Below are 24,682 nucleotides of genomic sequence, written 5' to 3' on the forward strand. Positions count from 1 at the left end.
GTGGGCTCCGAGGCTCCACAAGGCCGTGGCTTACATCCGAGACGCAGAGGTTTTTTTGTACGCACCTGTGCGTGTGTGCAGGTGCACATCTGGAGGATCCCACTAAATTAGCCCCACTGCAGAGAGCAAGCGTCACAGCGGAGTGCTGTGCGGTGTGAGATGTCTCCAGAGGGCAGCCACCTTGTCCTTGCAGCCAGGTGAGCTCGTCCGACACGTAGCACACGGGAGTCGGGGATGCCCGAGGTGCCAGCTCCAGGCTCGCCCAGAATCACCCAGGTGTGGGTCTTGTCTGTTCATTCATTTGTGTCACGGGCCTGGTTGACCACCTGTGTCGTGTCTGGCGCTGGGCTAGAAGCTGGGGTCTACTGGAAACGGCTGCTGCGTGCTGCTCTGACGTGGAAGACAGGTCAACACGAGCGTCATCCAGGTGTACAACTGTAAACGTGAAGGACTTGTAGCCTCCATGAGTCCCTATGAAATAGGCATCCTGGTCTATCCTGAGGGGTTGCCCTGAGGAAGTGACCCCTGGGCAGCGCTCTGAGGCCCCAGGAAGAGGCAATGAGACAGGTACACGGTGCAGCAGATGCAAAGATCCTTTTTTTTTTTTTTTTTAATTTTTATTTATTTATGATAGGCACACAGTGAGAGAGAGAGGCAGAGACACAGGCAGAGGGAGAAGCAGGCTCCATGCACCGGGAGCCTGACGTGGGATTCAATCCTGGGTCTCCAGGATCACGCTCTGGGCCAAAGGCAGGCACTAAACCACTGCGCCACCCAGGGATCCCAGATGCAAAGATCCTGCGGTGGAAAAGGGGCTGGGAGCATATAGAGTGAGGTGAGAGAGAGAAGGTGAGCCCAAAAGAGTAGATAGTGGCCTGACTACACAGGACGCTGGGGGCTGTGAAGACAGGTTTTTTGAAGGTCAGAGGACAAAGTGGGGGGGGGGGGTCCCAAGACAACAGCCAGCTCAGTTTGTTCTTTGCTTTGAAGACAAGCAGCTTTAGCAGAGTCTTGCCCTTCTCCGGTGGTTGTGATGGCACAGCCCATCCCTGTCCTGACCCCGTCCCACCTCATCGTTCCTTCGAGCCCTTGACTGCACCCGGGCCCCTTCCCTTGTCTCCTAAATCCTCCGTGGTGATGCCCTCACCCTCCTGAGTGGCCCCGGACAATCTCATTAGTATAGGGTCAGGGGACAATCCTAATCAGCTTACCCAGAAGGTGGATAAATGGCCAGCCGGCACCCTGCTGGGGGATACCTGGCCACTCACACCCGTGACCCTGAGACCTGCCCAGGGCTTGGTGAGTAGTGACCTTCCCCAGTGGCCTGTCTTGGCTGCCACTTACCCGAGGCTCAGAGGGCGGGGAGTTGGCGGGCGTTTCGCTGCCACACTGAGGTCTGTCCTATCCAGAGAGGCTCCCAGCCAGTCACCTTCGGCTCCCCTGTATCAGGTGATGGTTGCAGGCAGTCCCCAGGGCCACCCTCTCAGCTAACCCGAGTGGGCATCGGCCGCAGACTGGACTGGGGCTGGGGCAGCTGGGAGAGCTTGGATGGTGGTTTGCACGAGGCCGGCATCTGAGAGTAGCCATCCTGTATGGGTTGGGGTGTGCACACCGGGCCCACGGCCTGGGGCAGGTGGAGGGGTCCGGCTGGGCCTACACCACCTGGGCTGGGGACGTGGGCGTCAGGGGCCAGAGCAGCCGGGACCACCAGGCCTGCTGCTGGCCGCTGTGGACCCCGTGCACCTCCTGGGCTGGTGCAGGTTCTGGCCCAGAGGACACATCCCAGGGAGGAAGGGTCATGTGGGGTGCAGCCTTCCCCTGGTGGGACCACCTGTCCTCGCCCACCCGTTGGTCTCAGCCCTGATGCTGTAGCCAGCAGCTGGTGGTGGCCCGAGGCTGCGCTCAGGCACTGCAGAGGGGGCCCAAGGGGGGTGGTGCCTGGGCATCTGGCGTGAGGGGCTCCTGTCTGTGTCATGAGCTACCCCCGGAACTTTCTAGGCTCACAGCGGCCCTGAGAGATTAGAGTCACCCTCTGGTGCTAATAGGCTTAGGGGAAGCCGAGTTGCCCTTGAGCAGGGTCAGTGGGGCTTAGGGTGTCCAGGGAGAGGCAGAGGGGAGGTCACCCTGTGCAGCGGGTTCAGGGACACCCGCAGCTGACACACTGCTGCCCAAGGCAGTGTCTGAGCCAGTGAGTGGCCAGCGGATTTGCCAGGAGAGGGAAGAGACTGCGGGGTGGGGGTGGGGAGACGGTTGCTCAGCTCAGCTCGGGACTGGTTCCCAGACAGGCCCCTCCCTGCCCAGCACCCTGCCCTCCAATTCTCCCTTGACTGTTACTGGCACTGCTTGGTGCCCGGCCACCAGGAATGACACTGGGTGTCCCTGCCCCCAGGGATTGCGGTGGGTGGGAACGCAGAAGGGGAGACTCCCGAGGGGGTGCAGCTGGGGGCCTCATTCCCCCTGCCTGACCCCAGGTGGAGCCCCACGTGGAGTTGGCTGGCTGCTCCTGCTGGGGTCATGCTCAGGGCCCCCTGGGTCTCCTGTTCCAGGACTTCCTCTGTTCAGCTGGTTGAGACCTGCAAGGGGGGCAGCCGCAGGGGGGCTGACTGGTGTGCCCCCAGCCCACAGCGTGAGGGAGTCTAGAAGCCAGACGTCGCCGTGGGTTCTCTGCCAACCTGGCCATGAACCTGGAGCCACCGAAGGCCGAGATCCGGTCGGCCACCAGGGTGATTGGGGGGCCCGTCACTCCCAGAAAAGGGCCCCCCAAATTTAAGCAGCGGCAAACCAGGCAGTTCAAGAGCAAGCCCCCCAAGAAAGGCGTCCAAGGGTAAGCAGAGCTGGCGGAGGGGCCCAGCCGCAGGCTACCCAGGAATTGGGGGGGGCGGCCACCCTTTCCTGGCTGAGGTCGGTCCCACCATCCTACTAGGCTGGGGTGGTGCCCCTCATTCCTCAGCATGGAGGTGGGAGGGCTCGGGGCCCCCTGGCACTGTCCCCCTGAGGACCACACTCACTGCCCCTTAGTGACTGGGCCACAGCCCCCGCACCAGCCTGTGTCCCCGCATGCACCCCCACTCCCCTCCTCCTGGCCACTGGCCCTGACCACTCTGTCCTGCAGGTTTGGGGACGACATCCCTGGAATGGAAGGCCTGGGGACAGGTATGACGGCATCTAGGGTCTTCCCAGATCCCCCAACTCTCCCGCGGGCCGTGGGCCTGGGGCCCTGTGCTCCCTGTGCTGTCTCCAGCCGGAGCTTACCTAGGGCATCGCCCCAAGCCTGTCTGTCCTCTGCCCCAACCCCGAGCTTTAGCCTCACCGAGGGGCTGCTCCTTTCAGTGGGTTCGCCGGGTACTTGGAGGTGCCGGAGAGCACCGAGGGGCCCTCGCTGTCCTCTCACCTCCCTGGCGTGCTGTACCCGTACGCTTCCCTCGACACCCTGGGAAGAGGACCTCTGGGCGTGGACAACAGGGCCACGACCCCCCTGATGCCCTGTCCCTTCTCCTGCAGACATCACGGTCATCTGCCCTTGGGAGGCCTTCAACCACCTGGAGCTGCACGAGCTGGCCCAGTACGGCATCATCTAGCGCCAGAGCCTGACCCAGAGGCTTGGGGCCAGGGTCCCTGCCGCCCACTCCGCTCCCTGCTCCGGGTGCCTGCGAGGAGGCCGGCCCCCCCCCGCGGTGTCCAGATGGCCCAGTGTGTGTCTGGAGACCCTCGCAGGGTGGCAGCCTCAGCCCCCAGACGCCCATTACCAGAAGCCCACCAGCTCCCTGCAGGACCCCTCGGGCCCTGCTTCACTTCCACAAACACCGGCCCACAGACCTTCTCTTAGGGCAGGAAGGCCAGGCAGGTGTCCCAGGAATGTGCATCACACCCCGCTCCCCTCCTTTGGTCTAGTGACGAGGACGAGCCCCCCTCACTAGTCTTCCCAGCTGGCGCCCTTGAGCTGAGTGGGCAAGGGGGGGGGTCCCCGGCGGCCTCAGAGCAGCAGCCCTCTGAAGCCAACACAGCAGCAGGAAGCATCCTGTCCAGCATTGCCCATGCTTGCTGTCCCTGTTTCAGAGTAAAGTTAGTGTGGCCCCCACTCACTTGTCTGGAGTGTGTAGGGGGGCAGGGCTGGAGGGTGCAGGTCTGTATGGATGAAGGTGCTGGGGGCAGCGGGGCCCTGGCCAGGCCATGAAGGAGGGAGACCCATTAGATGCAGAGCCTGGCCGGTGGGGGTCGGGGGGTGGTGGGGGTCAGGGGCCGGGAGTCGGGGGCTGGGCAGCACTGGTGAGGCTGGGAGGAGGAGAGCGCAGCCCTGCCGCCCAGGTGAGGGGACAGGTGCAGGGAGAGTGGGCAGTCAGCCGAGTGGCCCAGCCAGCCCGTCCTTGGATGTCCACTGCGGCTGGACAGGTGCCCACCAGTGACCCCGCAGTCCCCCCCCACCCGGACGCCGCACCCTGGGGAATCGGGCACACCTGCACGCACAGGCCTAGTAAAACTGTCCCCAGCAGCAGTTGCCACCTGGAAGCCACCCAAGTGTGTGTCCACATAGACCAGGGGCATTTGTGGGGTGTCTTCATCCCACAGGGACCAGATGGTGATTCTTGGCAAGGGCTCTCTGTGATCCCATTTATGTGAAAGCCAGAAAAACTCACGGTAACTGAAGGCGCTGAAGGCCAGCTTGGGTGGCCACAGGGAGGAGGGAGAGCAGCCCGCTGCCGTGGGCCCCTGACCCTGCCTCGGGTCCCCGTGTTCACGTCGGGAAGAGTCCCCACGCTGCCCGCTTGAGACTGGTGCCATTTACCGTATGAGCCATGCATCTCACGAAAGTTTATTCCCGCCTGGGTCTTGCTTCCGGCCACCACAGTGGACGGGAAAGGGCCGGCCGGTGGTAGGGGAGTGGGGCCACAGGGCTGGGCCTCAGCGGCAGGCATCTGGGGGGCTTAGAGCCTCGGGCGGGGGTCGGAGGTGACGGTCAGGGCAGAGAGGTGGAGGCCTGATGGAGTTCCATCCAGTCTTGGCAGGCGCGAGCCCTCCCCACTGGCCAGGCCCCTCATCCAAGCAGCCGGGGGGGGGGGGGGGGGGGCAGACTCTGCTTACACAGGCCTCGGGCGGTGTGGGCGGGGTGGGGTGGGGCGGGGGGCCATGCCTGGCTCAGGGGCTGAGGACAAAAGTCTCCAAAAGAGTGTGACATCAAGTGGTGGCAGGGGGCTCGCCCTAGCAGGGTTGAGGGAACCGGGAAGGAGGTGGACATGGGGCGGGAGGCACAGCAGGTGGAGGAGACCAGGGGTCTGGGCCATGCATGGTGACTCGATGCCTTTCCTGGGTGTCCTGCTGGGCTGTGAGCCCTGGGCCAGCCGGGCCACTTAGGCAGGGGGCCTCTCCCTGGGTGCCCCCGTCCCCGCGGTTCTGGAGCTCTGCAGCAGCCCCTTGCGAACCGCCAGGGCCCTCAGCAGCCCGGCGGCCAACAGGAGCTCGGCCCCCTGGACTGCGACGACTGCGATCGCATAGACGCCAGTGGCCCGGAGGCTCCTGCGGAGCCACCCTCGCAGCAGGGGGCCACAGCCCTGCAGATGCACCACCCTCTGAGCGGCCTCCTCATCCAGGCCCAGAGCTCCGAGGCCACACGGGTCGCTGACGGCCGCCGCATCTTCCCTGGGGCGGATGCAGCAGGAGGCGGGAAGGCTGCAGGCCTGGGCTCCCGGGGAGCTGCAGTTAAAGTGCCTGTGAGGGCACAGGGGCCTCAGACTGCGGGCGGGGCCCACGGTGCGGGGCCCGGTGCCAAGGCGGGTGCCCCTTACCTGCCCTTCAAACCGCCGCGGCCGCACACTCACATGCGCGCACGCGGGCTTGTGCACTCGATGCCCCGCTTCCTACGGTTTGTCCTGCAGGCGGCGGCCTCTGCACACGCAGGCTCGCCCCCGCCCAACCTCACACACAAGCTCTCGTCTCCCGGAAGAGTGGGCCCCGCCAAGCAAGGACCCTTCCTGACACCACGGGGGCTGCCACAGTCCAGTCACACACGGCCCACCAACGAGAAGGCCACGTGGATGCTTCTAGAATGCCTGGCACTTTTTAGTTGGGTACTGGTGGCTGGTTCTCAGGTGTCTATATGACTCCACTACTCATGTCAGTTGTCCTCAAGCAGAATGTAAAAACATACCGTGCCATGTTCCTAAATAGACAATGCTTACAGACACACAGACGGAGACACGACACAGACACATGTACAGACACACACACACACAGACACGTATGCAGACACAGACCTAGACACACACACATGCACACACACAGACACATGCATAGACACACAGACATGTGCACAAGAGACACATGCACACGCAAGATGCACACACATGCACAGATACACGCATGCACACAACAGACACACACCCACATGCACAGACACACGCCGTAGAGGGAGACCTGTGGAGTCCACAGCGATGTCCCCAAGAGCCTAAGTTCACTTGACATTCAGACGTTTTGCATGACGACCTCACTGAAAGCACTCCTCACTTCCTAGTCTGCGGGCTCAGTCTCCCACTAAGATCCCTGTCCACCTGGTCCTGGTGAAAACCCGAGGCGGGGTTTGGCCTGGGCCTGAGTGTGTGTATGTGCGTGTGTGCGCACACTCGTGTGCCAGCGACTGTATCCATGTGGGTGTACGCGGGTGTGGCCTGCTGACCACCAGGGACTGCCCCCTGCACCTGCCGCGCCTGCCCCGTGGCCTCTGGGACTCACAGGTTCCTCGTCCAGTCCTGGTAGGAAGACACCCCACAGCACTGCAGCCCACGCTGCACCTGGTCGATGAGGAAGTGCAGGTCGGGGTCATCCTGATAGTGGGCGACGGCCGCACGCAGGGTGTACTCCAGGCCGTCCTGCAGTGGGCCCCACAGGGCCACCAGCAGGGCACCCAGCACAGCTTCCAGCAGCAGGAAGGCGAGGAGACCCCCAGAGAAGCAGTGCAGCAGGCAGGCGTTCTCACAGAGGGCACCCAGGCAGCCTGCCAGGCTCACTGCGCCGACCGCCAGCCCCCCCAGCGCCAGCCCCAGCATGGGGTCTCTGGGCAGGGCCACCCCACCACTCCCCAGGGGCCCCTTGACTGCCAAGCCCCAGAGCCCGATGGCCAGGGCCAGCAGACCAAGCAGAGAGAAGACAAAGTTGAACAGGAAGGTCAGGTACTTCAGGCAGCTGCTTCCCAAGGGGAGAGGGGAGGCCGGATCGCCCCCAGCCCGCCAGATCTGGTCCTCTCGGGGTGCCGGCCCCGGGTGGTGTGAGGTGAGTGGGCTGCTCCCGGGGAGGGCCCAGCACCCAGCGCCCTGTGGAGGAACGAGGAACAGACAGGGAGACCTCAGGCGCAACATGATACTTGACAGGCAGGTGACCTGCTGGTGGCCAGGTGTCGGGGCCTGGCAACAGGGAAGAGGCTCAGAGGCCCGGGGCGGCCGGGGAGGCTCCAGCGGGCGTGTCCCATGCAGCCAGGCGCCAGAAGGCCCGTTCACGGTGGACGCCAAGCAAGGCGATCCTGGGCAGCAGGTGTCCGCGAGCACACGCCCGTCCCTTCTGCCCTCTGAGCGCGGAGGCCGTGGGCCCCAGGCACGTGGCAGCCAGAGCATCAGTCCAGGGGGGCTTCCCCACCCCGCCAGTCCAGGGGGACTCCCCCACCCCACCACGAAGGGCTGGCCCCGGGGACGGCGCCGTGTACATCCCCCGTCAGGCCAGCCAGCGGCCAGGACCCCTCCGTCGGCGCCACGCTCTGAGCGCCGAGCTGCACGTACGGCTGCACCCGCCGGGCTCGCAGGGCAGCTGGAAGGGGCCCGGGCTGGCCCTGAGCAGGACCCCCGGCCGCGCCCGGCTGCGCTGGTTGTACCAAGTGTGGGGAGTAGAGGAGGGCCGCCTGCGGAGGAGCAGCCCACGGCGGGGGTCTGCGGAAGCCGCGAGAAAGTCTGCCCGCTTGGGCCCTTCATGGTCAATCTCAATTTCAAATCCCCCCCACCCCCTCCCAGCCCTCGGAGACTTCCGTTGTCCCCCTGCAGGGAGGAGAGGCATGGCTGCCCCAGAAATCTGGGAGATCTAGGCTGCTGTGGCCCCACCTCGGGCAGGGCTTCCACGCCAAGCCAGCTGACCAGCAGCGAGCCTCCTGCACCCCCGGCCCCCTCCGCCTGGAATCCTCTTCACTGGGCACCTGGAGCACAGGAGGATTCCCCCCCGCCCAGACCCCAACGGGCAGGAGGAGCACAAGGCCAGGCCGCTGGTGCCAGCCCAGCCTGGGCGGGGGAGGTGGGGAGGGCAGGGGGGCCTTCAGCACCGAGCAGAGCCCTCCAGTCCACAAGCAGCAGCGGGGGCTGGGCAGGACAGGTGGAGGCCCCGAAGGCCCCAAGGGGCACCGCCCACTGGCCATGTGCTGCCCTCCGCACTTCTCCCCCCCCCCCCCCCCCCCCCCGGGAGCCCAGGGGCCAGGGTAGGAAACGGTTCAGAGCTGCAGCAAGGTGCTGGGTGAGGATAAGGCACCTGGCCAGTAAAACCCCCATCCTGATGTCAGCTCCTCTGGGTGTCCACCTACCGGCTAGCCCCAGCCCTCGGCCAGGCTCAGGGTGGGACCCGGGGCCAGGGTCCTCTGAGGCGGAGACATTCCCAATGGGGGGTGGAGGCCCCCAGGGCACTGGCTTACCTGGGACAGCAGGGGGCTCCTTTCCCCGCCCTCCATCCTCCACCAGGACAGGTGTGCTGTCCCCGCCCCTGGTGTCTCCAGCTGCACGTTGCCCGTTCCCCCCGCCGCCCTGTTGAGCTGTGCGTCCCAGGGCCGCCGGGCTATGAGCTGAAGCAGGGCGCCACAGTCACGACCCGATCATGTGAGGCATCACGTTTTAGGGCTTAGGACAGCTTCTGCTTGTTGAGACGCAGCCCATCCTTCTTCTTAAGCGCAGATTGCAGCCTTGCTGTGGATTCCCTGAAGCCCTGTGCAGGCATGACGGGGGTGGGGTCCTCCGTCACCTGGTGGCCGCCACTGCAGGGCCCCAGTGTGGGCCTCAGCCTGGCAGGTCCAGCGTCCGCTCCATCAGCTCACCCCTGAGAGCCAGATCACAGAAATAATCCTGGGAGACCCGCCAACAGTTAAACGCCAGTTACCCCCAGCTTATTCCCTGTAAGAATGAGACAGGGTCCACTGGCCAGATCACATCCTTCCTGGTTTTGAGGTACGCGGGCTCCTCCCTCCTTCCAAGCTTCTCTTCTCAGGGGCAGGACTTGGTCACAACCATCGTCACGTGTCCTAGCGCTTGAAGGCTCCGGGCCACGCAGCTGCCCCGCACACAGGGCTGCTCAAGGCTCTGTGACCCTGTCCTGTCCTCTCTCCTTGGCTTGGACGGCGGTGGGAGGGAAGGTTCCGAGCAGATCCCCACCCACGCCAGGGCTCGAACACAGGGGCACACACCTCTCCATGCCTCCCTCGTTGCTTTGGGAGGTGGGAGGTTGACACGAATGGCAGTCATTGGCTTGCGGGGCTATTTGGAGGTCGCAGAGGGACCCTCCACACGTTTTCATGGCAGGAGAAAGGGGGAACCTCCCGCGCGATGCCACGTGCCCAGTCTGCCTTCGCCATCTTCTCCCCCTGGTGCTTCTTCTGTTTGACATTCGAGCCCCAGGCACTTCCCCACTTGACCCTCCACCTTACAATCCAGCCTCACGGGCTGCTTGCTGGCTCTCACGCCCTCGACCTTGTTCGTCCCCCGAAATCTCCTCCCTGTGTCCAGTTCTAGATCACATCCTGCCCAGCAGGCAGGGGCCTCCCGTCTTCCCCGGGGCTTTTGGGACACGACTTACCATATTTTGTGATGATTTGTGATTTGCGTTCTTGCTTCATGCCCCTGCCCCCTGCCCCAGCTTCCCACGTGACAACCACCCAACGGGGCCCAGCCTCAATTCCTGACCCGCAGGACCGGGGTGGGTGGGTAGTAACTGGTCATTGTGTTAAGTCACTAAGTTTTGGAGGAGCTCACTTCACAGACTTATGGTGACAACGGATTTACAATAGACGTACGATTATACAATAGATGACGGACAGTGGATCACTGATCTATGTCAGGGAGCGTGCTGAGCCACGGCCAAAGACCCTAGTCAGCAGGAGCTTACCTCGGGTGAAGAGGAAGTCATCAAGGGAGCCAACAAAGACGTGAATATATGTGATTTTTTATGGTGGTCAGAGCTGGGAAGCCAGCAAAGGAGGGTGAAGAGTTGGCTGCGCCCCAAAGACATGAAAACGGGGACTCAAGTACATAGATGCACATGTTCACGGCAGCGTTATCCACAATTGCCAAAAGGTGGCAAGCACCTGACGTCAATCCACAAAGGATGGAAAGTCAAAATGTGCTCTATCCACCCAGTGGAATGATTCCAGCCATCGAAAGGCGCTCTGACAGCTGCCACGCCGCCGTGGATGGGAAACCGTCAGGCAGTGAAAGAAGCCAGCCGTCAAGTCCACGTCCCTATCATTCTGCTGACGTGAGATGCTCAGAGTAAGTAAATCTGTAGACGGACGAGGATGGGTGGGTGCCGGGCCCTGGGGGCGGTGCTGAATGGGGGTGGGGTGTCCCTCGGGGGGTGAGGGGAACGAATGTTTGGGAAGTAGATACAGGAGGTGCTTGCACGACACCGACATCGTGACAGCACCAAATGCCACTGAATTGTTCAAAGATGGCTGGCCGCATGCTGCGTGGGGTTGATGTTAATTAAATAAAAGAGGAAAGGGAGAGATGGGAAAGGTTTCTGGCAGCCTCCGCTCGCCTGTCCACGGAAGCGGCCCACCCGGACCCCTGGGTGCCTGCCCCCAGCTCCACCGCCAGGGTCTCGGGTGACGCCAGTCACCTCTCCAGCTCTGCTCGCTCCTGTCCTGACACTGGGCGACACCGAATCAAACTACAGCCCCCACCCCGCCGAGGGGCTGGACTGATTCCCTTGCACCCACATGTTGAGGCCCCAAACCCCAGAACCTCAGAAGGTGACTTGGAGAGCAGCCCTTCAAGAGGTCACCAACTTCAAACGAGGCCAGAGGAAACTGGGCCGCACTGGCAGATGCCAGGGACACTTGAGATGCTCGGGCGCAGCGGCCTGTGGCCCAGGGGAGCGCCCCCTGAGAGTCCCAGCTCCCTGTCACCGTGCTCGCAATTTCCAGTCTCCAGAACCCAGAGAAGAGAAATAAATCTCCACTCTGGAGCCTGTGGGATTGTGCAGTGGCCGTCCTAGCAGCTCGGCCGCTGATGCAACGTCAGCAGAGTCAGCGGCAGAGCCTCCCGGTACCACGAAGGGCTGAAGAGGTGAGCGGGGGACCTGTCACCGCGCAAGCTCACTCCTGGGGGCGCCAGGAGACCTCACGTAGAAGACGGGGTCTTGCCCTCTGTAGGATGGACATGTTTGTTTGTTTGTTTGTTTGTTTGTTTTTTAAAGTGTTTTTTTTTTTTTAATTTTCATTTATTTATGATAGTCACACAGAGAGAGAGAGAGAGAGAGAGAGAGGCAGAGACATAGGCAGAGGGAGAAGCAGGCTCCATGCAGGGAGCCCGATGTGGGATTCAATCCCGGGTCTCCAGGATCGCGCCCTGGGTCAAAGGCAGGGACTAAACCGCTGCGCCACCCAGGGATCCCATGATGGACATGTTTGGGTAGAAGAGAAGCAGCGAGACCAGAGGCCGCTCTGTAAAGGAAGAGGGGGAAAGCGACAGTGGAAGGATGTGTGTCGTCCAGTCGGAGGCCGGTGTCCCGGTCTTGCAGGGAACCCTGCGTGCGGCTGGGTCTCGCTGCCTCCTCAGCAACCCCCCCCACCCGGCCTCTCTTCCTGCCTCTCCCTGGTCTCCTGTCCCTCCAGCCTCCAGAGAATCTGTCTGAAACACAACGGAGAGCCTCCTTTGCGTCACCCCTCCAAAGGCCTTCAAATATGACACACTGAGACTAGCGCCCAGATGCCTTTCCACGACCCACCCGGTTCTTGGGCCCAGTCCCCCGCTGCCCTCTGCACGCCTTGCTGTTCTTGGAGAACCCAGTGCTTCCCGGGCCCCAGGACTTTGCAGATGCTTCCCTCTCGTCCTGTGTCACTCTTCTGGGACTTGCTCACACTTCACGTCCTCAGAGAGATCTTTCTTGACCGTCTTATTTAAAATTAAAATAGCCTCTGTCACCCTCTGTCCCCTCTGCTGCAGCGGTTGCCGGCGACCAGACGTTGCACACTTACACGTTTCATGTGTTTACACATAGATTCCACTGGGGCAGGGGCTCCCCCGTTCCTGTTCCATCCCCAGCATTCGCCCCCACACCTAAATAGACTAGCAAATATTGGAGGATGGGCTGAGGAGGCACATGACCTCTTCCCTAAAACTGAGGTCACAGAACATGTCATGTTGTGAACACTGATATTGTCAAACGGTAGGAGGATGGAGAGGAAATGAGGGTGATAAGGTCCTAACTTTTGCGGCACACGAGATACACAAAGGCGAGCTGGAGGGGAGCCCTGGGGTTAAAACACATAGACTGGGCAGGGAGGGGGTGGGGGCTCGGCGGGTTAGCGCCGCCTTCAGCCCAGGGCCTGATCCTGGAGACCCGGGATCAAGTCCCACGTCGGGCTCCCTGTGTGGAGCCTGCTTCTCCCTCTGCCTGTGTCTCTGCCTCTGTCTCTCATGAATAAATAAATAAAATCTTAAAAAAAAAAAACCACATAGACTTTGGCCCCTTGGACATTTCGGTGGCTTTCCCCCACAGTCATGGACAAGGTCACAGAACCTCGCAGGGCCTGGAGCAGGAGCAGGGATGACAACTAGCCGGACCCAAGCAGGAGGCCTGCAGGTGGGCTGGTGGCCCGTGAGCCACGACAGTGTTTTGTAGGACATTACGTCTCTGTGGCCAGGGAACATTGCCCTGAAATGCAGTATTTATTTATTTATTATTTTTATTTATTTATTTATTTATTTATTTATTTATTTATTTATTTATTTATTTATTAAAAGACTTTATCCATTTATGAGAGACAGAGAGAGAGGCAGAGACCCAGGCAGAGGGAGAAGCAGGCTCCATGCGGGGAGCCCGATGTGGGACTGGATCCCGGGACCAGGATCATACCCTTAGCCAAAGGCAGCCGCTCAACCACTGAGCCTCCCAGGCGTCCCTCTTTATTTATTTTTTAAATATTTTATTTATTTGAGATAGAGAGGGGAGCTTGAGAGAGCACAGGGGCAAGGGAGAGGGAGAAGCAGATTCCGTGCTGGGGAGGGAGTCCCAGGACCCCGAGATTATGACCTGAGCTGAAGGCCCACACACAACCTCTAAAATGCAGCTAAATTCAGTTTTCCTGCCTTGCCTGGATTTTCATAAACAATGTCATATTCCCTGGGGTACTCCCTCCTCTCTCCATCTGCCCCCCCAACCGACTGGTCTCCTACTCAGTCTGCCCCCCCCTCCCCAACCCCAACTGCCTCCTCCATCCCCCCACACCTCCCCATCTACTCCCCATCCCTCTGCTGGCCTCTCCAGTCTGGTCCCCACCCCGTCTCCTCCCCTCCCCCATCTGCCTCCCACCCCTCTCTATCTGCTCCTCCCTCCTTCCTCCCATCCCCACCCACCAGTCTAGTCTCCCAACCCCCTGTGCCCCCACCCCTCCCTAGCTGTACCTCCCTCCCTCTACTCCCCTCCTCCACCTGCCCACCCCTGTCTTCCCCCCCTTCTCTGCCTCCTCTCCCCCCATCTGCTCCTCTGCTGCCCTCCCTCTCGCTGCTCCTCCCCTGTCTGGTGTCCCGGCCCCTCCCGTCTGTTCCCCCCATCTGTCCCCCTAACTCTGTCTCTACTCTCCTTACCACCCCCCCCCCCCCCGTCTGTCCCCCCCTCCCCCATTCCGTCTGCTCCCCGCCCCCGCCTGGTCTCCCGCCCCCTGTCTGTCCCCCCGACTCGTCTACTCTCTCCTCTCCCCCCACCGTTGTCTGCCCCTCCCCTATCTGCCCCCCCACGCTGCTCATCACCCCCATCTCCCGCCCCCTCCCATCGGTTCCCCCGTCTGTCCCCCCCACTCGTGTGTCCCCCCACTCCGTCTACTCTCCCTTCCCCATCTGCCCCTCCCCCGTCTGCACCCCCTGCTGCTCCCCCTCCCGTCTGCCCCTCGCCCGTCTGTCCTTCCCCCCCCATCTGTCCCCTCCCCTGTCTCTCGCCCTCTCCCGTCTGTCCCCCCTCCCTCTCCCGCCCGGTCTCCCCCCCGCCGTGTGCCCCTCCCCTGTCTGCCCCCCCTTGTCCTCCCCCGTGGTCTCCTGCCCCCCCCCCCCCCCCCGCGTCTGTCCCCCCCCCACTCCGTCTACTCTCTCCTCCCCCTCCCGCCCGGTCTCCTCCCGCCGTCTGCCCCTCCCCCACCGTCTGCCCCTCCCCCGCCTGCTCCCCGCCCCCCCCGCGAGCTCGCGGCCGCCTGGTGTGCGCATGCGCGGGCCCTTGGAGCGCCGGAACTCGGGTTCGGGGCCGCGCAGCCGGCGGAGCGCGTTGGACGAGGCGCCGGACGTCGCGCGGTGGCGGCGGCGGCGGCGGCGGCGAAGCTGGAGCGGCGGTGGCGGCGGCGGCGGGAGGCCGGGGCTGAGGCCGGGGCCGGGGCTGCGAGGCCCGCGGGGCGGCAGGCGGCGGCGGCGGCCCGGGGCCCGAGCCCGGAGACGGGAGCGGCCGCCATGGCCGAGAGCATCGTGAGTGGGGCGGGAGCGGGGCGCCGGGATGAGGCAGCAGATTTACCGGCGCGGCCTGTGGGGCGGCGGCCCGCTCCCGCCTCCGCCCCCGCCCCCGGCCCCGGCCTCGGCCCCGCTCCCGGCCCGGCCGCGGCCCCTCCCGCCGCCCGGGCTCCTGCGGGCTCCTGCGGGCTCCTGCGGGCCGGGGGCGGGTCGGGGTCGGGCCGGGGCTCGAGTCCCCGCGGGCAGCGCTGTGTCCACGGCCGAGCGGGCGCGGGGCTGGGGGACCGGGGCTGGGGCACCGGGGCTGGGGACCGGCCGCGACCCCTGTGCGGCTCGGACGCTCGGACACTGACAGCTCCGTGTGCGCAGGGGGCACGTTCCGAGGGTTGACCTCGCTCCTCTCCCGGAGTTAGGGAGCGCCGTGCCCCCCCGCCCCCGCCCCCCCCAAGTGAAGTGAAGGAACTCAGCGAAAACGAGAAAACAAAACGCCGGACCAGAACAGTCCTGCGTTTACTTGTGGCAAGTTCCCTTTCACAAGGGAATGTGGCTGGGAAAGCCTCCGCACGGCCGTCGGACGGAATCTGGGCTGACGTCGAGGAGCTCCTGGGATTTGGGGGGGAGCACGGCAGGTGGCAAGTCACTCCCGCTTCGGGGCTCCCTCCTGGGGTCTCGAGCCCTCGGAATTTAAGGCCTTCCCGCTCCCTTCTCCCCTCCCCTCTTCCCCCCTCCCCCAGTCTCCAGGGGTCCTGGAGTCTCCTCCAAGTTCCCCAGCATTGACAGGACTAGAGGGAACAAATGGCCCAAGACAAACTTCAGAGAAAGTAGCTCCTTTTAGAATAAGATTTCCTTTTTTTTTTCTTTTTTAAAACATTTTATTTGTCTATTCATGAAAGGCAGAGAGAGGCAGAGACCCAGGCAGAGGGAGAAGCAGGCTCCATGCGGGGAACCCGACGTGGGACTCATCCAGGGACCCCGGGGTCACGCCCTGGGCCGAAGGCAGAGCCCAACCACTGAGCACCCCCCCCCCCCCGCCCCCCCCCGGGGGGGAGGCCCTTTGCTGTAATACTTTTGATTCAAGTAGCCACAAACCAATGAGTTGTTTTAGAAAAGGCTGTTTTTCTGGTCCTAAGTATACAAGGCGAGGTGCTTACTGACAGCATTGGCTGTCCTCGAATTCTTCTGTAGGAGAGATTGTCTGCAGGTAACTGATTTTTATGGTGCCAAGAAGTATTCTGGGCTCATTTTCTTATAGGTAGCGAAACCCAAGTCACCAGGAGGCTGTGTGTCCGTGTTGCCAGGTCTTGGAGTGTTTTTTATACTGTAGCCCGTGTGTCAGACACCAGGCGAGAACTCACCTCAGTACAAACTATGTTTGTGGGTAGGTAAATCCTGGATTCAGTCGACAAACCAGGGCTGCTATGCCCTGTTGCAGATCCTCAAACAGGATGATTTCTTAAGCTTTAGAACCCTCCGGAAACCTGGGAAACCTGGACCTTTAACTCCTCAAGGAGTGGAGTGTCAGGCTCTTGTTCCCGAGTGAACAAGGGAACGGTCACAAAATCTCCCACAGAGAAGCCGAGCTCTCGTTAAACGTGCTGCAGTGTGGGACACAGATTTCAGAAATGGATTACTTGGCAAGTGCCCATGCTGTATGCAATGAAGACGTTTTTCTAGGTGTCGAATCCAGAGAGAAGGGTAAAAGAAGAATTTGTATTTGTATTCCTCACTGATGAGTGAGAAAGTTAAGGAGATGTAGTTAAGCAAAAAGAAGGGCAGCCCGGGTGGCTCAGCGGTTTAGCACCTGCCTTCAGCCCAGGGTGTGATCCTGGAGTCTTGGGATCAAGTCCTGCATCGGGCTCCCTGCATGGAGCCTGCTTCTCCCTCTACCTGTGTCTGTGCCTCTCTCTGTGCGTCTCTCATGATTAAATAAGTAAAATCTTAAAAAAAAAAAAAGGCAGAAAAGATACTTTATGCCTTAACAATTGGGATTTCTAAGGATTATTCAAAATAGAATCTTGAGAACAGTATCAGAGCAAAGCCTTTTCAGTCCAATGAAAGTTAGTAGAAAATGAGAAATTCAAACTAACTTAGGAAAATCTAGATTAATCTTGTTTGATAAAAGCAGACAGTGGATCAAGAGCTATTGTGTGTCAGTGAAATTTTTTTTTTAGATTCTGTTCTTTTAAGGTTTTATTTTTACATAATCTCTACATTCAACGTGGGGCTTGAACCCACAATTCTAAGACCAGGAGTTTCAGGTTCCACTGACTGAGCAAGCCAGGTGCCCCACCGAAAATCTTTTTTTAAAAACAATAGCTTGTGACATTTTTCACTCATAGAGGTTTTTGTTTTTTTTTTAAGTGTTGTTTTTGGTATAGTGTACAGTGCAGTAATTGCTGAGAAGCCACCACAAGTACTTGGTGGTGTGTTGCTGCCTTTCTTTCTTCCCACCCCTCAGGTGTTGGAGCCTCGTCCATCTGTTTGCAGGGCGTTGCAGGGCGATCCTTTTCTTGCTCCCTGACAGTAGGAACTTGCCTAGTGGGCCAGGCACAGGAACTCACCTTCCCAAGGACTTTGACCTGCATGAAAATCCAGTTGGAATGGGAGGCTCTCTTCATGCAGTGTTCCAGGCCTGCCGATTGCTACAGGCTTGCCATAAAAATATGTAGGGACACCTGGGTGACTCAGTGGTTGAGTGTCTGCCTTCGGCTTAGGTCGTGATCCTGGGGTCCTGGGATCGAGTCCCCACATTGGGCTCCCTGCATGGAGCCTGCTTCTCCCTCTGTGTCTCTGCCTCTCTCTGTGTCTCAGGAATAAATAAATAAAATCTTAAAAAAAAAGTTTATAAAACCCTGCTACATTTATCACGATGTTAAACACCTTTATTTCTTTTCTTTTAGTTTTTCTATTGAAAACAACAGATGAGAAGATATCCTGTGATTCTTTTAGATCATTCTAATTTTTGCATATAGATTCTAGAACAAAGTGAGATCTTTTTTATTTTTAATTGTTGTGTTTAAAATTTTTATTTATTTATTTATCTTTAAAGTAATTTCTATACCCAGTATGGAACTTGAACTCACAGCCCTGAGATCCAGAGGTGGATGGTTCACTGACTGAGCCAGGCGCCCCAAAGTGAGATCTTTTGTAAAGAGCCCAGTCGTTCATGATTCATGAATAGTTTTTTTTTTTTAATTTTTTGCTGTTGTGTTGTTTTTGTAAATCTGAAGAGAAAATTTAAGTGTTTCACATATATTTCTTGTAGATATGGTTAAAATTTTTTCTTAGTGAAATGACCTGGAGTTGAGAGGCAGGGCGGTAGTCTCTTCACATATGTTGATGAATCTCATACCTCTGCTGTTGCTTGGGTGTTCCATGGGAAAGGGCGAGGCTTGGCTCTAAGTTTCGGTGACCCAGCTGCTGAAAGACCTCAGATGTTAGTAATAGGTCAGGAACTTACTAGTCTGTGCAGTAACCACCTTGTTTCATTTGTGACAGATAATTCGTGTCCAGTCCCCAGACGGGGTGAAGCGGATCACAGCCACAAAGAGAGAAACAGCTGCAGCATTTTTGAAAAAGGTAGCTGTGGCTTGGGTGTTTGCATTGTTACCCTCCGCTGTTACTCCCTTCCATCTCTCCCTTTCCTCTTCTCAGTCTCTGTTCCTGCCCACTCCCTTTTTCAGTCTCTTGCATTGTTCTCCTCTGTCATGACTGGATTGATCCAGGGTTGGATTGCGTCACAATTGACCCTGGCTTACAGCTGTGGTACCAAGGGTCTGAAGGCATGTGTTGAAGTAGTTCAGGAGGGTGAGAAATCGGAAAAATTAGAGTCAAAGACTTGAGTTGTAAAAAAAAAACAAAAAAAAAAAACAAAAAAAAACAAAGACTTGAGTTGTCCATCAAAGGAGAATTATTATTATTTTTTTAATTTTTATTTATTTATGATAGTCACACAGAGAGAGAGAGAGAGAGAGAGAGGCAGAGACACAGTCAGAGGGAGAAGCAGGCTCCATGCACCGGGAGCCCGATGTGGGATTCTATCCCGGGTCTCCAGGATCGCGCCCTGGGCCAAAGGCAGGCGCCAAACCGCTGCGCCACCCAGGGATCCCAAAGGAGAATTGTTAAAAACAAATATAGAATAATTCCATTTTATTCTTATTTTTTTTTTTTTTAAGATTTTATTTATTAGAGAGAGTGAGGCACGGGGGGCGGGGGGGCAGCACGAGAGAGCAAAGCATGGAGGAGAGGCCGAAGCAGCCTTCCCACTGAGTAGGGATCCCAATGCAGGGTTTTATCCCAGGACCCCGGGATCACAGTCTGAGCCAAAGGCAGATGCTTAACTGACTGAGCCACCCAGGTGTCCCAATCCCACTTTACTTTTAGAAAATTAGAGCCACAGGGTGCACCTTAAGTGGCCTATTCTTGGTCAGCTCAGGTCATGATCGTGAGATTGAACCCTGAGTCAGGCTCTCTGCTTATCAGGGAGTCTGCTTCTCTCCTTTTCCCTCTTCTTATGCGTGTCCATTTCTCTCTCTGTAATAAATAAATCTTAAAGAAAGAAAGAGAACAAGAGCCACATATACAGATCTGGTGTGTGAGCACAGAATATAATATAAAAGAGCACAGCCAGACTTAAAAAGGGTAGTTTTTGGGATCCCTGGGTGGCGCAGCGATTTGGTGCCTGCCTTTGGCCCAGGGCGCGATCCTGAAGACCCGGGATCGAATCCCACGTCGGGCTCCCGGTGCATGGAGCCTGCTTCTCCCTCTGCCTGTGTCTCTGCCCCTCTCTCTCTCTCTCTCTCTCTGTGACTATCATAAATAAATAAAAATTAAAAAAAAAAATCTTAAAAAAGGTAGTTTTTTAAGAGAGGAGAAGGAGGAGAGCCTCACTAAGGAGAGTGGCTTTTGCTTTATACTTCATACAAGAAAGAGATCAGCAAATTATGGCTCATGGGATGACCTCCTATTCTTTTTTTCCCTTGACATACAGTTTGCATTTCCCTGACCACTTTTCTTTTCTTTTTTTTGAAGATTTTGTTTCCTTAGCTACACACGCAGGGCGGGCGAGGGGCAGAGGGAGAGGGAGTGAGAGTCTTCTTGAGATGAGTGCAGAGCCAATGCTGGGGCTCAGTCTCATGACTCTGAGATCATGACTTGAGCTGAAACCAAAGAGTTGGTTGCTTAACTGACTCAGTCACCCAGGTGCCCCTATTTTTGTAAATAAAGTTTTATTGGAACACACTCACTGGTTTCTTTGTTGTCTGGCTGTTTTTGAGCTCCTACAACAGAGTTGAGTAGTTGTGACAGAGACTGTATGGCTTGAAAAATTTTGTCAACTTTTACTTTTTACTTTTTTTTTTTTTACATCTTTTACATTTTACATTTTTTATGTTGACTGTTGCAAACGGGTGTTTTTGTAATAATAAGTGTTGTTTCTCATTTTCGTAAGCATTTAAAAGCTGTGGGGTTATAGATTGTTGGAGCCAGAGGGAATCCTAGGTGTCGTGGAGTCTAATCTTATTTTCACAATGGTGGAAACTGATGGCCTAGTGAGTAAAGAGATTTGCTGAGGATCACTAGGTTGTGATCCGTTAGTGAAGCCATAATACTCATTTGGGAAATTTGGTTCCTAAATGATAATTGCTGTCATAATTGCCATAGCACTGCTTGTGGGGTCATATTTATAAGAATAAAAGAAAAAAGAATTAGGTGCAATAGACACCAGAGAGGAGGGTCTCTGAATCTAAGAAATTTGTTATTTCTGGGATGCCTGTGTGGCTCAGTGGTTGAGCATCTGCCTTCAGCTCAGGGCATGATCCCAGAGTTCCAGGGTGGAGTCCTACATCAGGGAGCCTGCTTCTCCCTCTGCCTGTGTCACTGCCTCTCTCTCTCTCTGTGTCTCTCGAGTAAATAAATAAAATCTTACTTTTTTTTTTTTTTTTGTAATTTTCTATTCTTTGCCCTTTGAGTAGCAACTGACACCAGCTTGCTCCTAGAGATGGTGCTAGGTATGGTACATGTTGGAATTCACCAGAGATCATCCGAGGCAGAGATTAAGCATTAAGTGGCTATTGCCTAGACAATTGTGTGGATAAACACCAGGCCTAAGAGGTGCACGCAGTTCTTTTGTTTTCTCTGAGCCTTTGTGGAAATTTCTTTTCTCTTCGGTAGGAAAATTTCTTAAATTTGTAGTAACCATGTAGGAATATGATTTTGTTTTATTTATTTATTTATTTATTTTTATTTTTTATTATTATTATTTTTTGATTTTTATTTATTTATGATAGTCACAGAGAGAGAGAGAGGCAGAGACACAGGCAGAGGGAGAAGCAGGCTCCATGCACCGGGAGACCAACGTGGGATTCGATCTCGGGTCTACAGGATCACGCCCTGGGCCAAAGGCAGGCGCTAAACCGCTGCGCCACCCAGGGATCCCATGTTTTTATTTATTTATTTATTTTTCAATTTATTTTATTTTAATTTTTTTTTTTTATGATTTTGTTTTTAACTTAAGGCTTTTGTGCTTGATACCAAATGTAGAGTAGTCAAACAGGTTAAATTCAGAAGGTTTCAGAGAAACCTAAGAACATAACATTATAATTCTCACTTTTATATGCTTCAGTAGTATTCCTGAAATGCTTGGATTTCCCACTGAATGGGTCCTGGTTGCCTTGTACAGGGAGACACGGAATGAGAGCCAGTCACTGGGACGGTTGCGGTTGGGGGGTGTAGTTTAGTTTTGACCTCTTGGTCCCTACAGCCATGACCAGCACAGTAATTACTGCTTAGGAGAGATTTTCTTTGGAATACTCAAAAACAAACATGGTTTACTACTCTGAAATGTTTCCCCTCAAATGAAAATTCTTCTGATTATAAGGATAATATGCCTTAGTTATAAAAAGCTTAAACAGTTCAGAAAAGTGTAAAGAAGCAAGTAAGAATCACTTGAAATTTTACTACTCCAAAGCAACTGTTAACATGGCATGTCTTTAGCACACGCACACTTACACACATGGACTTTTACCAGAATGAGATTGTGCTGTACTATTTAATGGTGTATTTCATCGAATCTATGACATTTTTGAGTTTAAGAAGAAACATTTATGTATCAAGAAAGAAAAAAATGCTTTCACATTTGCTCTCCTTTGTCATTTAGATTTTATACTTACATAAAGTGCTTTTTCTTATTTTTTTAAAGAATTTTTTTATTTATTCATGAGAGACGCAGAGGGAGAAGCAGGCTCCCCATAGGGACCTGATGCAGGACTCAATCCCAGGACCCCGGAATCATGCATAAAGTGTTTTTTTAAAAAAAAAAAGTATTTATTTGAGAGAGAGAGAGCGCGCGCGCGCATGAGCAGGGGGAGGTGCAGAGGTAGAAGCAGACTCCCCTTGAGCAGGGAGCCTGACACAGAGCTCTATCCCAGGGACCCTGAGATCATGACCTGAGCCGAAGGCAGATGCTTAACCCACTGAGGCACCCAGGTGCCCCACATAAAGTGTTTTTTCAGACTTACTTGGAAATATTTTAATCACGTGTTATGCATCCATAAGAAGGAAAACTTGAGTGAAATTAATTAGGTACATCTTACTACAGTGTCACATTCAGAGTCTGGCCCTTTTGAACATTTTTTGATTCAGTTGTCGATGTCCACGTCTCCCTGTAAAGGGTCATCATTTGTTTTTTTTTTTTGTTTTTTTAATAAAATAATTTTTATTGGTGTTCAATTTACCAACATACAGAAAGGGGTCATCATTTGTACTGTCAGGAGATCAGGGCCAGCTGTCAACACCTGTTCTGTAGGTGCTTTGGGCTAGATTTCTTTCTGTCTTATTAGGACTCGACAATCAAAAGTCCTGTCTTTTCCTTGATTGATCATTAAATGGCTTGTTTGACAGAAATGTTGAGGGATAACAGCTGTTCAACCATGCTACCTGGATGACGACAGGTTTACATGAGTCCAGGCAGTCACCTGTAAGCCCTGCTGCCCCACAGGCAAGAATTACAACACATTGTTCCTAAGATGCATCCATTCCAAGGATGTTAAAAATTACATTATAGGATAATTTGTTACCTGTTTTTTTTTTTTTTTCACTTGAAAATGGGTTAAGCAATGGTTTTATGTCAGTAAATGTATTTATATCTTAAGATTTGTGTTTAAAAATAACACTTAACAGGGGCACCTGGATGGTTCAGTCAGTTTAGTGTCTGCCTTCAGCTCAGGTTGTGATTTCTAGTTCCTGGGATTGAGCCCCCCTTACGGCTTCCTGCTCAGCAGGGAGTCTGCTTCTCCCTTTCTCTCCCTTTTCCCCTCCCCACTGCTTGTTTTCTCTCTCTCTTTCTCTCAAAAAAATAAAATCTTTTTTTTTTAATTTAAAAAAATATAAAATCTTAAAAAAAAGTCACATAACAGTGGGGCTTGGGTCTCATTAGGTTAAGCATCTGATTCTTGATTTTGGCTCAGGTCATGAGTCAGGCTCTGTGCTGGGTCTGGAGTCAGCTTTAGATTCTCTCCCTTTCCCTCAGCCGCCTCGCCCCACTGGATCACTTGCACTTTCCATGCTCTCTCTTTTTCAAAAAAATAAATAACACATACGAGGGGTGCCAGGCTAGGTGTCAGTAGTGTTTGTGACTCAATCTCAGGGTTGTGGGTACGAGCCCCATGTTAGGTATAGAAATTACTTAAAATCTTTAAGAAAAATGCGTAACATAAAATTTGTCATCTAACCCAATTTTTTTTTTTTTTAAGATTTATTTATTTATTCATGAAAGACACAGACTGAGAGAGAGAGAGGCAGAGACACAGGCAGAGGGAGAACCAGGCTACATGCAGGGAGCCTGATGTGGGACTTGATGCCAGATCCCAGGATCACAACGTGAGCCAAAGGCAGGCATCCAACTGCTGAGCCACCCAGGCATCCCATCTAACCCAATTTTTAAAGTAATCTCTATTCCCACTGTGGGGCTTGAACTCACAACCCTGAGATCGAGACTTGCATGTTCCTCCAACTGAGCTAGCCAGGTGCCCCCCGTCTAAATCATTTTTAAGTGTACAGTTCAGTCGTGTTAAGTACGTTCATATTATGCAGTCATAACTACCATCTATTTCCAGAACTTTTTCGTCTTGCAGATCTGAAACTGTATGCATTAAACAACAGCTCCCTTTTTTTCCTGGGCCCCAGTCCTTGGTAACTACCATCCTAATTTGTGTCTTTGTGAATGACCACTTCAGTATCTTATGAAGTGGATCCTACTCATCTTCAATAATTAGTAATTTGGCTGTGCATAAGTGGGTTTCCTGTTCCTCATAGACTTGTGTGCTGACCACTGTGAACATTGCTGGCTCCAGCTTGCTGTCCCTACATTTGATAGCCTTGACCCTGCTTTAACATGTGGCATTATGTCCTCTAAGGAATTCCTATTTGCAAGTATGAAGAGATGGGTGACATGGAGGATATCTCATAGAAATTTAGAGTTGCTGGTTCTTGGAAGACCATCTGATGCTGCTCATTCTGTGGCTTATTAGACCATAAGCCCTTCTCAGGCAGGTTCTTCGTCTGTCTTGCTCAGCAGTGCTCCTTCCTCAGCTCACTCTGTTGGGTTGCTGCTGTTGCTCCCCTGCTCAGGCTACTGAATGGCTCTATCCTGTCCCAGGTGACCTCAGCAGTCTGTGACCTTGTCTTTTTTCCTTATATGTGTATATATGTATGCATATATATATTTTAAAGGTTTTATGTATTCATTAGAGACACAGAGAGAGAGGCAGGCTCCATGCAGGGAGCCCGACGCAGACTCTACCCTGGGTCTCCAGGATCACGCCCTGGGCTGAAAGCGGCGCTAAACCACTAAGCCACCGGGGCTGCCCCTTTCTCCTTATATTTAATTTATATTTTGTTTTGTTTGTTTTACCACCAAGTAAAGTACATACTAAGAAATGCCTGAAAAATGCCAAATAACTGATGGTGAAGCAAACACTTAGGTCAGGGAGGGCACTGCCCGTGCTCCAGAGTATGTTAGCTTC

At 55.4% G+C, this 24,682-nt stretch overlaps 3 protein-coding genes across 4 annotated transcripts in view; 2 read left to right on the forward strand and 1 right to left on the reverse strand.

Moving 5' to 3' along the window:
- Positions 1-1,265: 1,265 nt before the first annotated feature.
- Positions 1,266-4,078, forward strand: PDE6G (phosphodiesterase 6G). The gene is given in 4 exon segments (NM_001003235.1): positions 1,266-1,299; positions 2,547-2,824; positions 3,113-3,153; positions 3,502-4,078. Coding segments are annotated over 3 exon segments (264 nt in total). The 5' UTR covers positions 1,266-1,299; positions 2,547-2,678; the 3' UTR covers positions 3,579-4,078.
- A 1,128-nt stretch (positions 4,079-5,206) lies between these two features.
- Positions 5,207-7,527, reverse strand: TSPAN10 (tetraspanin 10). Its single transcript, XM_038546073.1, has 2 exons — positions 6,724-7,527; positions 5,207-5,703 (listed from the first exon to the last, which is right to left on the reverse strand). Exons 1-2 carry the CDS (start codon positions 7,344-7,346, stop codon positions 5,346-5,348), a joined length of 981 nt encoding a protein of 326 aa, XP_038402001.1. The 5' UTR covers positions 7,347-7,527; the 3' UTR covers positions 5,207-5,345.
- Positions 7,528-14,602: 7,075 nt separating this feature from the next.
- The window catches only part of NPLOC4 (NPL4 homolog, ubiquitin recognition factor), a 65,754-nt gene continuing 55,674 nt past the window's right edge, over positions 14,603-24,682 (forward strand). For both annotated transcript variants that reach the window (XM_038546327.1, XM_038546328.1), the window contains exons 1-2: positions 14,603-14,678; positions 18,159-18,239. In XM_038546327.1, coding sequence (XP_038402255.1) covers positions 14,664-14,678; positions 18,159-18,239 — 96 coding nt within the window. In that variant the 5' untranslated portion in view covers positions 14,603-14,663. The remainder of the gene's footprint in view (positions 14,679-18,158; positions 18,240-24,682) is intronic.

The sequence above is a fragment of the Canis lupus genome, chromosome 9 (assembly GCF_011100685.1).
Source record: "Canis lupus familiaris isolate Mischka breed German Shepherd chromosome 9, alternate assembly UU_Cfam_GSD_1.0, whole genome shotgun sequence".
Taxonomy (NCBI): Eukaryota; Metazoa; Chordata; class Mammalia; order Carnivora; family Canidae; genus Canis; species Canis lupus.

What these genes read in the sequence shown, in the direction of transcription:
- TSPAN10 (XM_038546073.1), bottom strand. Translation starts at nt 7,346, where the DNA reads ATGTTGCGCCTGAGGTCTCCCTGTCTGTTCCTCGTTCCTCCACAGGGC. An exon ending in CAGGACTGGACGAGGAACCT is followed by an intron (nt 5,704 to 6,723) that starts GTGAGTCCCAGA and finishes GTGCCCTCACAG; the next exon opens with GCACTTTAACTGCAGCTCCC.